This window comes from Carcharodon carcharias, chromosome 8, assembly GCF_017639515.1.
Source record: "Carcharodon carcharias isolate sCarCar2 chromosome 8, sCarCar2.pri, whole genome shotgun sequence".
Taxonomy (NCBI): domain Eukaryota; kingdom Metazoa; phylum Chordata; class Chondrichthyes; order Lamniformes; family Lamnidae; genus Carcharodon; species Carcharodon carcharias.
Window position 1 is genome coordinate 41,731,329 of NC_054474.1, and position 13,606 is coordinate 41,744,934.

A 13,606-nucleotide genomic window follows, 5' to 3' on the forward strand; every position below is an offset into this window, starting at 1 on the left:
TGGCTGCATGTTTCCAGTTTCAGTGGAATATGGATAGACATTGGATGTAGTCCAAAGTAATACCTGGTGCGGATAGCACAACTCGCCTGAGTACTGAATGAGAAACTCCAGGATGATAATTGCATGTGTCAGGCAAATAGGGAAATGCCTTTTTATTCTTAGATGCTGCTGATATCATTCCATGTAATAACTGCAGTGAAGATAGAAATGGTATTGTGTGCAATAATTTCCATCATGAGATGCTTTTCAAACTACAAGTGATTGCCTACACTTGCTTATCTTCAAGAATTTTTGTCAGAAGACCAGCAGGAACTAAGGTTTGGTTTTGTATTAACCATTTAAGATGCAATAGAGCACAAATGATTGAATTTGTACACAGTGAATCTTAGATCCAGGTGGTTAAGTAGCTATCTTGAGGTTTAGTACCTGACAGAATTTTTGAGCTGCATGAATAGTAAATTCTGAAATTAGTAGAGTTGTTGTTTCAAGTCCAGGAGACCAGCAGGAGCCAGACTGATTTTTTAAAAAGAATATCTCCTTTTCAAATTGGGACATACTCAATTAATCCACTTGGATTACCCATTCAGAACCATAGAAACTCATTGCATAAAACTTATTGCATAGAGAAGAATTTTCAATTGCCCATGAGCAGTTCATTCTACTGTATACCAATTAGATACATTGAAAGTTATACCATTATACCAGTGGTATATCATTTGTTAGAAAAAAATCACTTATTAGTGTTTTATGCTCACACAATTCACTTGGTTAAATGAACAGTGCTGCCTTTGTTATAAGCATCCCCCCTCCAGTTATTCTCACTGCAATTGTGTCCAGCACTTGTAATTTTACAGTGTTCATCATTTCCAGAAATCAGGTGCAACTGTTATGAAAGTCATGACTGTGGTGACTACCAAAAAACCATATTCTGAAATGGAGAAAAAGAAAGGAGAGCTGATGGAGAATGACCAGGATGCAATGGAGGTAATGACAAAGAATGCCGGAAACATTTGTTTTTTTTGCTTGCAACATGAAATTCAAATATAATTCAAGTTCAAACTCCTCTTCTGAGTTGTGTTTACAAACTTAGTCATTTTTGTCTTTTTTAAACTGAGCAGTATTCCTCAGAAGAGGAAGAAGTTGACCTTCAGACTGCACTTACAGGGTATCAGACTAAACAGAGGAAGCTACTGGAACCTGTGGATCATGGGAAAATAGAGTATGAAGCCTATCGAAAGAACTTTTATGTTGAAGTTCCTGAACTCGCTAAAATGACAGCAGAAGGTTAGTATTTATAATGCTTTCAGGTGGCATTACAGCTGAGATGAGTATCATGCCATGTTTTCCTTTCTGCTTTTTTAGAATAAGTTGACGAAAGGACTTAGCTGCAACAGAACATTTACATACTAATATTACAAGCTTACATAGACAGTTTCCATTCTAAATGTGGACTAAGGAACTTATCATAAATTTTTGACAATGTATAAATTTAGAATGGGTGCTGAATTATGTCTGCATACCTGGCCCAAATATCCCCTGCTCTTAAAATCCACTTCACTTGATGATACAGTTGATTTTGCAAAGGTAATCAGCTAATCAGGTTCAAGCAGTACAATTTGTTCTGATGGTGTTGGCCTGAATTTTGACCTGGACACTGGGGAGCTTTCCCCTGCTTCTTTTTGAACAGATACAACCTTGGTTTAACCATACAAAAACATGACTCAAAGTTGTTGCACTGAAAGTAACCTCAATGGCGACAGAAAGTGTAGGCCATACGCAAGAATTTTAAGATATTACTGGAAGTTCTTCTGTGTCATTGTTCACAATAAATTGGCAGATACGTTGTTTTGCTGTCCCAGTAATATAAACAAACCTCCATTGAAGATTTTGTTGGCCCACCTGCAACAAATGAAAAATAAATGGGGAAAAAAAGACTCTAAAATGTTGGAGGTTTTAAATAAAAAAAGACTCTTGTTTACTGAGGCATTTAGAGTTGATGCATCTTAACTTAAACAAGGATAGGTTAGATGTTTTTACAGAAGAAGATGCTGGCTTGTGAGGTGAGTGCTGACTCTGTATACCTTCAAAAGAGAGCAGGCATTTCTTGGCTGAGCAGAGGTCACATCTTCTAAAAGGTAGATGAAATACAGGATAATATAAGCATGATCAACATCCTAGACTAGGGTTGCCCAGAGTGGAGGGGGCAGAGAGTAATTTCCCAGAATTCCTTTTGCCCAATTGGAAAGGTGTTTTAGTCTGTCCTTTGCCCCTCCCAGGAGATTGGTAAGGGCTTTGAATTTATGGACTTTTGATGGCCTTTTCTTGCCTATCATTTTCATCTTTTTTTCATATTCATTCATGGGATGTAGGCATCGCTGGCTAGGGCAGCATTTATTGCCCATCCCTAATTGCCCTTTTCAGGGAGCATTTGCCAACCACACATTGCTGCAGGCCAGACCAGGTTAGGACGGCAGAGTTCTTTCCCTAAAGGACAGTAGACCACATGGGTTTTTACGGCAATTGACAATGGTTTTGTGGTCATCATCAGACTTTCACTTCCAGATTTTTATTGAATTCAAATTTCACCATCTGTTGTGGTGGATTTGAACCCGGATCCCCAGAGCATTACCCTGGTTCTTTGGAATACCAGTCCGTCCAGTGAAAATACCGCTATCACCGCCTCCCTTTGCAATAATGTGTATTTGTCTTGTATATTCACTTTTGAGGGCTTATGTTTTTAGAGACTTTATTGTTCTAACTGATCTAATGCTTAGGAGGTTCCTGGAGGCAGAAGGGTTGCACAAAAGTGTGGATGATGGGTAGGAGATCAAGAGATTAAAAAAGGAAGGAGAGTTCATAAGTGGAAGGTTTCAAGTGGGAGGTGCAAGGGGCAAGACCACAGGCTCAAAGCTCAAGCATAACTAATGACGATATGAAACTAGCGAAATGGAAATGGTTCTAGCCCAAACCACTAGCCACAGATAGGCTTGGTGCCTAGGCACAGGCAATAGGCTTCAGGCTGGGGTATACAGGGTGTGCATGGAATGGTAAACCACGGTCAAGTATCGAAAAGGTGAAAATTGCATTTGCCCTAGCTGCCTTAGAAATCAAGTGAAAATCCCTACAAATGTTAGAAAAACAGCACAGACTGGATGGAAAACAAAATGTAAAATGGACAATTGTGCTTTGCAATACTCTGAGCCACTTGGTGATTGTATGCCATTGATTACAGTTTAGCGCCATTTAGAAATCCATGTTCAGCTGTAACATATCACAGCAACTTTCAATTGTTCAGGACGTCCTGCAGTGCTTCACAATCGTAACGTAGGAACACATAGGATCAAGAGTTGACCATTTAGCCCCTTGAGCCTGTTCTGCCATTGAGTAAGACAATGGCTGTTCTCCAGCCTGACTCATTTGTCCCATATCCCTTTTGGTTAACAAAAATCTATCAATCTCAATTTTAAAATTAATTGTTGATCTAGCATCAGTTGCTATTTGTGGAAGAGTTCCAAATTTTTACTGCCCTTTGCATTTAGAAGTATTTCCTAATTCCACACCTGAAAGTTCTGGTTCTAACTTTTGGAATGTGCTCCCAGTCTTAGATATCCCAGCTAGCATAAATAGTTTATCTCTATCTATCCTACCTGTTTCCCTTAATATTTTGAAAATGTCAATCAGTCAACCCTTAACCTTCTAAATTCCACAGAATCCAAATACAATTCGTGTACTTTCACCTCATAATTTAACTTTTAGAATCCAGTTATCATTGTAGTAAATCCATGCTGCATTCCCTCCAAAGTCACTGTACCCTTTGGTAAGGTGTGATGATCAGAACAGTACTCCCAAGAATAGTCTATCCTGGGCTTTGTGTAGCTGTAGTTTGACTTCTAATATAGTCGTCTAGATATAAAGGCCAGCATTCCATTAGCCTTTTTGATTATTTTCTGTACTTGTTCGTGACATTTTAATGATCCCTACCTGCATCCCCAGGTGTTTTTGACCTCCACCGTTTCTAACTACCCTGTTTCTAAGCACATTTGAAGTGTAGTCACTGTTGTAATATCAGCAAATGTGGCAGCCGCTTTGCACACAGTGAAATCCTACCTTATGCATAGAAATAAATGGCCAGATAATTTTTTTTTTTTAAGTGTGTTGGTTGAAGGATAAAAGTTGGCCTATGCACAGGGAGAACTTCCCTGCTTTTCTTTTAATAATGCCATGGTATCCTTAATGTAGCAGTGAGCCTCAGTTTAACATTTTGTGAAAGATGGTATATCTGATTATCTATATGTGGTTGCATTCTTGCCTTTAATGGAAAGATAAAACGGAGAACGTAAATGCCATATGCAAAGCTTTATACATATATGTGTGTGTGTGTGTGTAAGTGTGTGTAAGTGTAATGACCGGATCCCGTTTTGATTGGAGTGTGTGTTCTTGTCATTGGATGGGATGGGATGAATTACTGCTCACAGGAATAGGAATGAGCCCCATTTTTTTTTTGTGTGGCGGTGAAGGGAGCACAAGTTTTCTTAATGGGGGGTGGTTAAGGTCATCTTTGTACTCAGTAGAGGGCAGGGTAGGTAGGCAGAAATGGGAATGATGGTTGGTGTGATTTTCTTTCTGCACAATGGGTTGGGGGTTGGTGATTCTGTGGATAAGGGGGAAGTATCTGCTGTGTAAGTGATTGGGCTGCCCCAGTTTTCAGCTCATAGGCCAGGGTGTGACTAATTTCTGGTCTGTGTGGAGGGGAGGCACCAAGCAGTGGGTCGGAAGTTGCCTTTGCCTTTTCTCAGTGGGAGATTAATTTTCACTACAAAGTGCTTGCTGTTGGGATTGAGACTCCAGCAAATTTTGTTGAATGGTGGGTGTGGTTGCTGGCTTGATTCCTCCTCAGTTGTAAAGATGTGCCATTTAGTATCTCATTGATCAGAGTTTGCAACGCCTTCAGTGTTGTACCATTGTGAATATTCAGTCACAGTTCTTGTAGACAGGGGGTTCTGCATTTCCCAATGTGTGGGGAGTGGATGCGTGTTGTGACTGTCATTGGTACGTTATGGCAGTCAAGGAATTTGGCAAACACTATGGTGCATGCATACTGTTTCTTCAGATTGCCTATGATCTACATAAAGGCATTGTTGCTGGACTAATAATCCAGAGACCCGGGGTAATGATCTTGGGACCCGGGTTCGAATCCCACCATGGCAGATGGTAAAATTTGAATTCAATTAAAATCTGGAATTAAAAGTCTAACGATGACCATGAAACCATTGTCAATTGTTGTGAAAACCCATCTGGTTCACTAATGTCCTTTAGGGAAGGGAAATCTGCTGTCCTTACCTGGTCTGGCTTGCATGTGACTCCAGATCCACAGCAATGTGGTTGACTCTTAGGTGCCCTCTCAAATGGCCTAGCAAGCTGTATCAAGCCACTAAAAAGTCACAAAGGAACGAAACCAGACAGACCACCAGGCATCGACCTAGACACTGGAAGCAACAATGGCAAATTCAGCCCTGTCGACCCTGCAAAGTCCTCCTTACTAACATCTGGGGGCTTGTACCAAAATTGGGAGAGCTGTTTCACAGACCAGTCAAACAGCAGCCTGACATTGTCTGTAAGGTATAATTCCGTGAGTACGACTATGTCCCAGGCACCACCATTACCATCCCTGGGTATGTCCTGTCCCACGGGCAGGACAGACTCAGCAGAGGTGGTGGCACAGTGGTATACAGTTGGGAGGGAGTTGGCCTGGGAGTCCTCAACATCGACTATGGACTCCATGAAGTGTCATGACATCAGGTCAACCATGGGCAAGGAAACTTCCTGCTGATGACCACGTACCGCCTACTTGCATGTCAAAGAGCATAAGCAGCAAGTGATAGACAGAGCTAAGCGATTCCACAACCAGCTCATAGGCCAGGGTGGGACATAGCCACATCCAGCCGAGGATGGTGGTAGACAATTAAACAACTCACTGGAGGAGGAGGTTCCTTTAATGTTCCCATCATCAATGATGGAGGAGCCCAGCACATCAGTGCAAAAGATAAGGCTGCAGCATTCACAACAATGTTCAGCCAGAAATGCTGAGTGGATGATCCATCTCGGCCACCTGAGGTCCCCAGCATCACAGATGCCTGTTTTCAGCCAATTCGATTCATTCCACGTGATATCAAGAAGCTGCTGAAGGTACTAGAAATTTCAAAGGCTATGGGCCCTGACAATATTTCTGCAATAGCACTGAAGACTTGTGCTCCAGAACTTGCCGCGCCCCTAGCCAAGCTGTTCCAGTACTGGCATCTATCCAGCAATGTGGAAAATTGCCCAGGTATGCCCTGTACACAGAAAGCAGGACAAATGCAACTAGGCCAATTACTGCCCCATCTGTCTATTCTCGATCATCAGTAAGGTGATGGAAGGGGTTATTAATAGTGCCATCAAGCGGCGCTTGCTTAGCAATAACCTGTTCACTGATGCTCAGTTTGGGTTCCACTAGGGCCACTCAGCTCCTGACCTCATTATAGCCTTGGTTCAAACATGGACAAAAGAGCTGAACTCTAGAGATGAGATGAGTCACTGCCCTCGACATCGAGGCAGCATTTGACTGAGTGTGCCATCAAGGAGTTCTAGCAAAATTGGAGAATATGGGAATCGGGGAAAAACTCTGATTGGAGTCATACCTGCACAAAGGAAGATGGTCGTGGTTGTTGGAGGTTAGTCATCATAGCACCAGGACATCACTGCAGGAGTTCCTCAGGGTAGTGTCCCAGGTCCAACCATCTTCACCTGCTTCATCAATGACCTTCCTTCCATCATAAGGTCAGAAGTAGGCATGGTCGCTGATGATTGCACAATGTTCACCATTTGCGACTCCTCAGATGCTGAAGCAGTCAATGTCCAAATGCAGTAAGACCTGGATAACATCCAGGCTTGGGCTGACAAGTGGCAAGTAACTTTCACACCACACAAGTGCCAGGCTATGACCATTTCCAACAACAGAGAATCTAACCTTCGCTCCTTGACATTCAACGGCATTGCCATCACTGAATCCCCCACTATTAACATCCTGGGGGTTACCATTGACCAGAAACTGAACTGGACTAGCCACATAAATACTGTGGCTATAAGAGCTGGTTAGAGGCTGAAATCCTATGGCGAGTAACTTGCCTCCTGAGTCCCCAAAGCCTGTCCACAATCTACAAGGCAGAAGTCAGGATTGTGATGGAATACTCCCCACCTGCCTGGATGAGTGCAGCTTTAACAGCACTCAAAAAAACTCAACACCATCCAGGACAAAGCAGCCCGCTTGATTGGGACTCCATCCATCACCGATGCACGGTAGCATTGGTGTGTACCACCTACAAAAAGAACTGCAGAAATTCATCAAGGCTCCTTAGACAGCATCTTCCAAACCCATGACCTCTACCATCTAAAAGGACAAGGGCAGCAGACACATGGGAGCACTACCACCTGGAGGTTACCCTCCAAGCCACTCACCGCCCTGACTTGGAAATATATTGCCATTCCTTCACTGTTGCTGGGTCAAAATCCTGGAACTCCCTTCCTAACAGCACTGTGGGTGTACCTATACCACATGGACTGCAGAGGTGCAAGAAGGCAGCTCACCAGCACCTTCTCAAGGGCAATTCGGGATGGTCAATAAATGCTGGCCCAGTCAAGGAAGCCCACACCGCTTAAATGAATAAAAGAAAATTACTTTATGAAATGACTAAATGGGGCAGCAACTAACACTCTCCAGTATTCTCATTTTTGTATTTGCTGATGGCCATATTTGTTGTTACTTGTAACTGAGCACAATCGAGTGTACAGTTTGGGCTGTCACATAACATTAGTTCCTACCAAGTTGTAATCATTTGATCAAATAACATTGCATTCACAGCACCATCTATAGGCATAATATTGTTGAAACTCAAAGACCACTTATAGTTTAAAAGTAAATATTTATTGAGAAGTGGTTTAATAGAATAGGAGAGATTTAAAGGCTATAATGCCATTTGAGAGTGAAATAGCTATTATGACTGATGTATTTAATAAAATTGCTGCTTTATAAACCTTCCTAGACTTTTGTGTTTTTTTTCTCCAAGCTGGCATTCTACAATTAAAATATAGTAACATATCCACTCATGAGGCTGACTATTGCAGCCATGGTGATCTTGGATTATTCTGTCATCTTATAAAGATATTTACCTTGCAAGGCTTTTGACATAGTTCTATGTATTACATCGTGCCGTTGTAAACTATTCATTGAATGTAAATCAGTGACTTACGATAGCTGATGTAACTTTAATTTGAGAAGGAAAATCAAATATGTCAAATTCCTATTAAATAATGGAATTATTAACTGAACCAGATCTTGCCATCAAGCTGGCATAGTACTTGAATAAATTGTCATTTAAGACTGAGCAGCAAATGATGATTATCTTTCTCTTGTTTTTTTGATACCCTGAGTGTATGACATAATTTGACCTTTCCTCATCAGTTGTAATGTGTTCTGGTTAGTTAAATGCGATTTATCATGATGCTCTTACTTTTTGAAGAACGATGTAAAATTAACTTACATTGTTTTAGAATATGGTGCGGGTTCGATTCCCATTCCATCTGAGGTAGACATGGGACCTGCCCCTGAGAGTGAAATGCAATGACAAGCCACCATTGGAAAAAAAAAACTGTCAAGAAAATAGCTCAGGTTGAAGCATCAGCAGAGCATCAGTGAGCCAAAGACCAATTTTTGAGCAGAGCATCCATGACTTGATGCACTGCAGTACAAACAACAGTGCCTCCTTTAAGGCAGAAGAATGTTCCCAAAACACTTTATTGGGACATAAAAAATGGAGAAAGGCATTGAAGACAAAAACAGAATTACCTGGAAAAACTCAGCAGGTCTGGCAGCATCGGCGGAGAAGAAAAGAGTTGACGTTTCGAGTCCTCATGACCCTTCGACAGAACTTGCGTTCGAGTCCAAGAAAGAGTTGAAATACATTGAAGAGTTGTTATCAACCTGAAATGTTAGTTCTGTTTTTCTTCACAGATGCTGCTGAGTATTCCCAACATTTTCTGTTGTTGTTTCAGATTTCCAGCATTAACAGTATTTTGCTTTTAATGAAATTGACTGTACTGTTGCAGTTTCATGCTTTGGTGTTGCTTTACAGAAGTGAATGCGTACAGATTGGAGTTGGAGGGAATTGCAGTACGTGGCAAAGGCTGTCCAAAGCCAATTAAATCATGGGTGCAATGTGGGATCTCTATGAAGATATTAAGTTCATTGAAAAAGTGAGTATTTTCTAAAACGTTTAAGCCATCAATATGATTTTATGAATGCACTTGCTGCTCTCTCCAAAATCACCAAAAAATGTGTTGTTTTCTAATCTTAGGCAAGGATACGAGAAGCCAACACCAATTCAAGCACAGGCAATACCTGCCATCATGTGTGGACGTGATGTAATTGGAATTGCTAAAACTGGAAGTGGAAAGACGATAGCTTTTCTTTTACCTATGTTCCGACACATCATGGATCAGAGGCCACTTGAAGAATCGGAAGGTCCTGTTGGTGAGTATTTAGTTTTGTGTGTTCACAAATGACACAGCACTGCATTAAAATATCATCGAATTATAGAACTCCTGTTATGCTTATTCAATTTGGAATTCATTTGCCTCCATGGCTTCTTGCTCTTGCTGTTGATATGAAGAATTTTCCTTTTCTTTAAACAAAAATGCATGGCCTGTAAATTGGAACATTTTGAGACAATGTCACACATCAATGCACGTTGCTATCAAAGGATTAAAAAAAGTGATGCAAATGCTAAGCACATGGATTATCATGTGTACCTTTGCATCCATAAATGGTAGGGGTAAGCACTATTACAATAAATAAATAAATGAGTATGTTACAAAGGCAAGTGCTTTACAGAAAATAAACCACAGTATAATGCTCAGCTCCAGTGGGTGATTTAAGTAAACCACCAATTTCCAGTGTATCTTTTCTATTCATTTTATTAAGAAACACCACAATTGATTAGTATGTAATAAAAATGCTAACTGATCTAATGTCATTAATAAATTAGGGTGTGCATAAATCATAGCTTTCACTATATTATATTGTCCTAGGATTTGAATTTGCCCTGTAACAAAACAGTAATTTGTGTTAAATACAACGTGCAGGCAGATTTCATCAACAGCTAATACTGAATTTCATGGCGAGAATTGTGATTGAAAATCTGCATACATTTTGGTGTATTTAGCAAGTTGGTTATGTTTTCATTAGAGTTTAAAGTTGCATAAAATAGCAAAGACCCTTAATCTGTTGATGAAAATAACTGAGTGATGCTGTAGCTGTAATCTAACTTTTGAGATTTCATTGGTTTGGCAGTCGGGGTTTATAAATTTCATTTTAGATTAACCCAAACATAAAGTCCCACCTGTAAGGACCATAAATTCAACTTAAACTTTTTCTTTGCTTTAAAAACTATAGCCGATATACAAGTTAGAATAATACATCCCACCTGATTTGTTGTTACTTTGGCTTATCTGTAGAAGAGCAAGTATTTGGGAAGAGACACAGAAATAGGGAATTATATTAAAAGGGTTAATAAGGCTTAGTTAATAAATTTCTAGGCAGGATTCTACATTCCAGAATACCAATGATTGAAGTATAAGAGGCACAATTTTCCAAAATTATTTAGGGGGAGGAATTATACAAAAATACTGGAAGGTAGGGAAATTATGTTCTATCCAAAAAAGGGAAAACACCCTAACCAGCCTTGGGATGGTGGTTAAAAAAAATCGCTGAACATAACAAGGCAAAAAATTAGTGAATACTTAGAAAGGTAATCATATTTGTCCAGAATTGGCAATTTTTAATTATACTGTTACTCCATTTGTTTTCTGAACCAACAGCATTTTAATACACTCTTGAAATTATCAAATATTTTAATTTTTCTTTTGTTTTCAGCACTCATTTCCACCCCAACCCGTGAGTTAGCCCTTCAGATTACCAAAGAATGCAAGAAGTTCTCAAAAGCACTTGGACTAAGGGTAGTGTGTGTTTATGGTGGAACTGGAATAAGTGAACAGGTAATTCTTTTCTGCCAGATTTCACTTTCAATGCTGAAAGCAATAATTCATGTGAGCCTTGTGCACCACCTGCACCTAACCCGATACAGACCGAGAATTGAACCTGAGACCCACTGAATGATGAAGAAGCTACATAGAATTATTGAGATCAGGTTGTTGTGACTGATCCTAAAGTAGTGAAATTCTATGTTCTCATAACACATTGAAATCTCATTCAAAAGGTTTTTAAAATATGTTAAACAAAAACAGAATTACCTGGAAAAACTCAGCAGGTCTGGCAGCATCAGCGGAGAAGAAAAGAGTTGACGTGGTAGTTATTAGGGTTGCAAGTAATTAATTTTTAAAAACTGGTAACCATAGTTGATCAGTGCAGTAATAAAAACAAGAAATACTGGAAACACGGGTCACGCAGCAACTGTGGAGAGAAAACTTGGACTAATGTTTCAGGTGTGCTGCCTTCTGTTTCTGATGGAAGATAATATACCCGAAATGTTAACTTTACCTTCCGCTCCATAAATGCTGGCTGATCTGCATATTTTCAGGATTTTATGGGTTTTAAAAAAATATTTCCAGCAACTGCAGTGTTTTGCTTTTTATCCATCAGTCTTGCCTTCATTTCCCACATTAATCAATATTTGTTATGTAGCAACATAATGTAGATTTGAGATGTAGGAACTAGGACTTGTGGTATTACAACTTCAGTGTTTAACCAATAAGGAAATGCTCCAGTATAATACACCACAATAGTATTATTTAATAGATCCATGCATGAAATCCTACTCCCTTTTGTTTTTAACTCAAGTTATCATTTTATAAAAACTAACCATTCAGTAGGCGGCTTCCAAGCTGGAGCCACCATCTTTTGGTATTTGATTCTCGGTGCTTAGATGATATTTTAATGTTAAATGTTGCCCTTTTGCTGACAGTGAAATACAAGTGCTGGGTAGCGGAAGCTAAATCTGAGCTTGGAAAGTTGTGTGGAGATGGTGTTCCTGATCACAACACCAGCTGCTGCAGTAAGACTGAAGGGGAGAAACAAGTTAGTTTTAGGTTTTTTGAGGCATAGGTCTGGTTTGGAAAGGAGAGCATTGAAAATCTGAATTGGTATCTAAAAATCTATTTAAAAATATTGATAATTCCTAAAGATGTTAGTCATATAGTAAGATTTGCTTTAAGAGAAAGGTAGCTTGAGTGTTCTTCCCAAAGTCATCTTGATCTAGTTAAGTAATTGTATTGCACAAACCTCAGATAGTGGGCTAAATTTAATGGGTAGAATTTTCAGGTCGGTGAGCGGGGGCGGGGCTTGCTTGGCGACGTGTAAAATGACGTGCAGTGATGTTGGGTGTGCAGTCCAACATCACCGCACGTCATTTAGATTTCTAGTTCGGCGGACACGCAGCTGACTTGGGGTCGCGCCCACCCCCCGCACAGCCCCCCCCCCCCCGAATGGGGGAGCAAAATTCTGCCCAATGTTTCCAACTTATAGAATCAAATACATCACTTGGCAGAGGGTTAATTTTTCTTACATCTGTTATTATCATTATACTGTTTTAACTGCTTTGCTGGGGCTTGAAAATATACATTGAGGATGAATTGGCTTTTAGTTGTCCTCTCCATAAATATTAGGTTTGGCTCAGACTATATAATACTGTGCAGGTACAGTACCTCAAATCTGACAGTCTCGGAACTGAGGCCATGCAGGATTTCAGGTTGAATCTTCAGGCATTGGGCAGTTCAAGTCGGGTGTGATCAAGAGTTGCTTGGAGCATGGGATAGAACAGCATGCAAAGTGGTAAAGGGGGGATAACTAGCCTGGAGCCACAACACGCCAATGCAGCACCTAGCTGAATTGCCCAGGTAATTTCTTTTTAAATTTTACTCAATTAAAATTGATGCATGGAACATTATAAAAGTGTGTGGCTTTTGGACAATTCCAGTTTTTGGACCAGCTGGATTTGAGAGACTGTACCTATACAAATAACTTCTTTATCAAATTTTGAATTATGTAACAATTAAGTAGGATATATTTCCCTCTATACAAGTTTTACAAACATGACTTCATGAAATTTTAAATCTCTTGGCAATGTCTCTTAATAGGTAACTTTGTTTGTGTGCTAACAATAATAAATCTTTAGAAGCTTCACCCAAACAAGATCAGCTTGGATGACTGATCAAATCCTAATTCTTACTGAATAATTTATGATGGCTTGTTTATTATTATACTTTTAAAAACTATGTTTACTTCTTAATCCAGATTGCTGAACTAAAACGAGGAGCAGAAATTATAGTTTGTACACCGGGCCGTATGATAGACATGCTTGCAGCCAATAATGGTAAGTAAAGAGAATTGTAAACAGTTGAACACTTGCTATAGTTTACATTCGATCATTTAGCGACTGTTAAGCGTACATGGAAGCCACTTAAAGAGCAATGTAGCGGGGAGCACTTGAAAGGAGAAAGGACCCTCTATTTGTTTCCCACAGTTTACAATTTTTTAAGCAGTGGACGATTCCTATGT

The 13,606-nt window shown here is 39.9% G+C and overlaps 1 protein-coding gene across 4 annotated transcripts in view; it reads left to right on the forward strand.

Annotated features, from left to right (window-relative positions):
- Positions 1-13,606, forward strand: part of ddx46 (DEAD (Asp-Glu-Ala-Asp) box polypeptide 46) — a 69,487-nt gene that overhangs the window by 21,674 nt on the left and 34,207 nt on the right. For all 4 annotated transcript variants that reach the window (XM_041193460.1, XM_041193461.1, XM_041193462.1 and 1 more), the window contains 6 exons: positions 871-984; positions 1,119-1,284; positions 9,168-9,288; positions 9,390-9,565; positions 10,967-11,088; positions 13,343-13,421. In XM_041193460.1, coding sequence (XP_041049394.1) covers positions 871-984; positions 1,119-1,284; positions 9,168-9,288; positions 9,390-9,565; positions 10,967-11,088; positions 13,343-13,421 — 778 coding nt within the window. The remainder of the gene's footprint in view (positions 1-870; positions 985-1,118; positions 1,285-9,167; positions 9,289-9,389; positions 9,566-10,966; positions 11,089-13,342; positions 13,422-13,606) is intronic.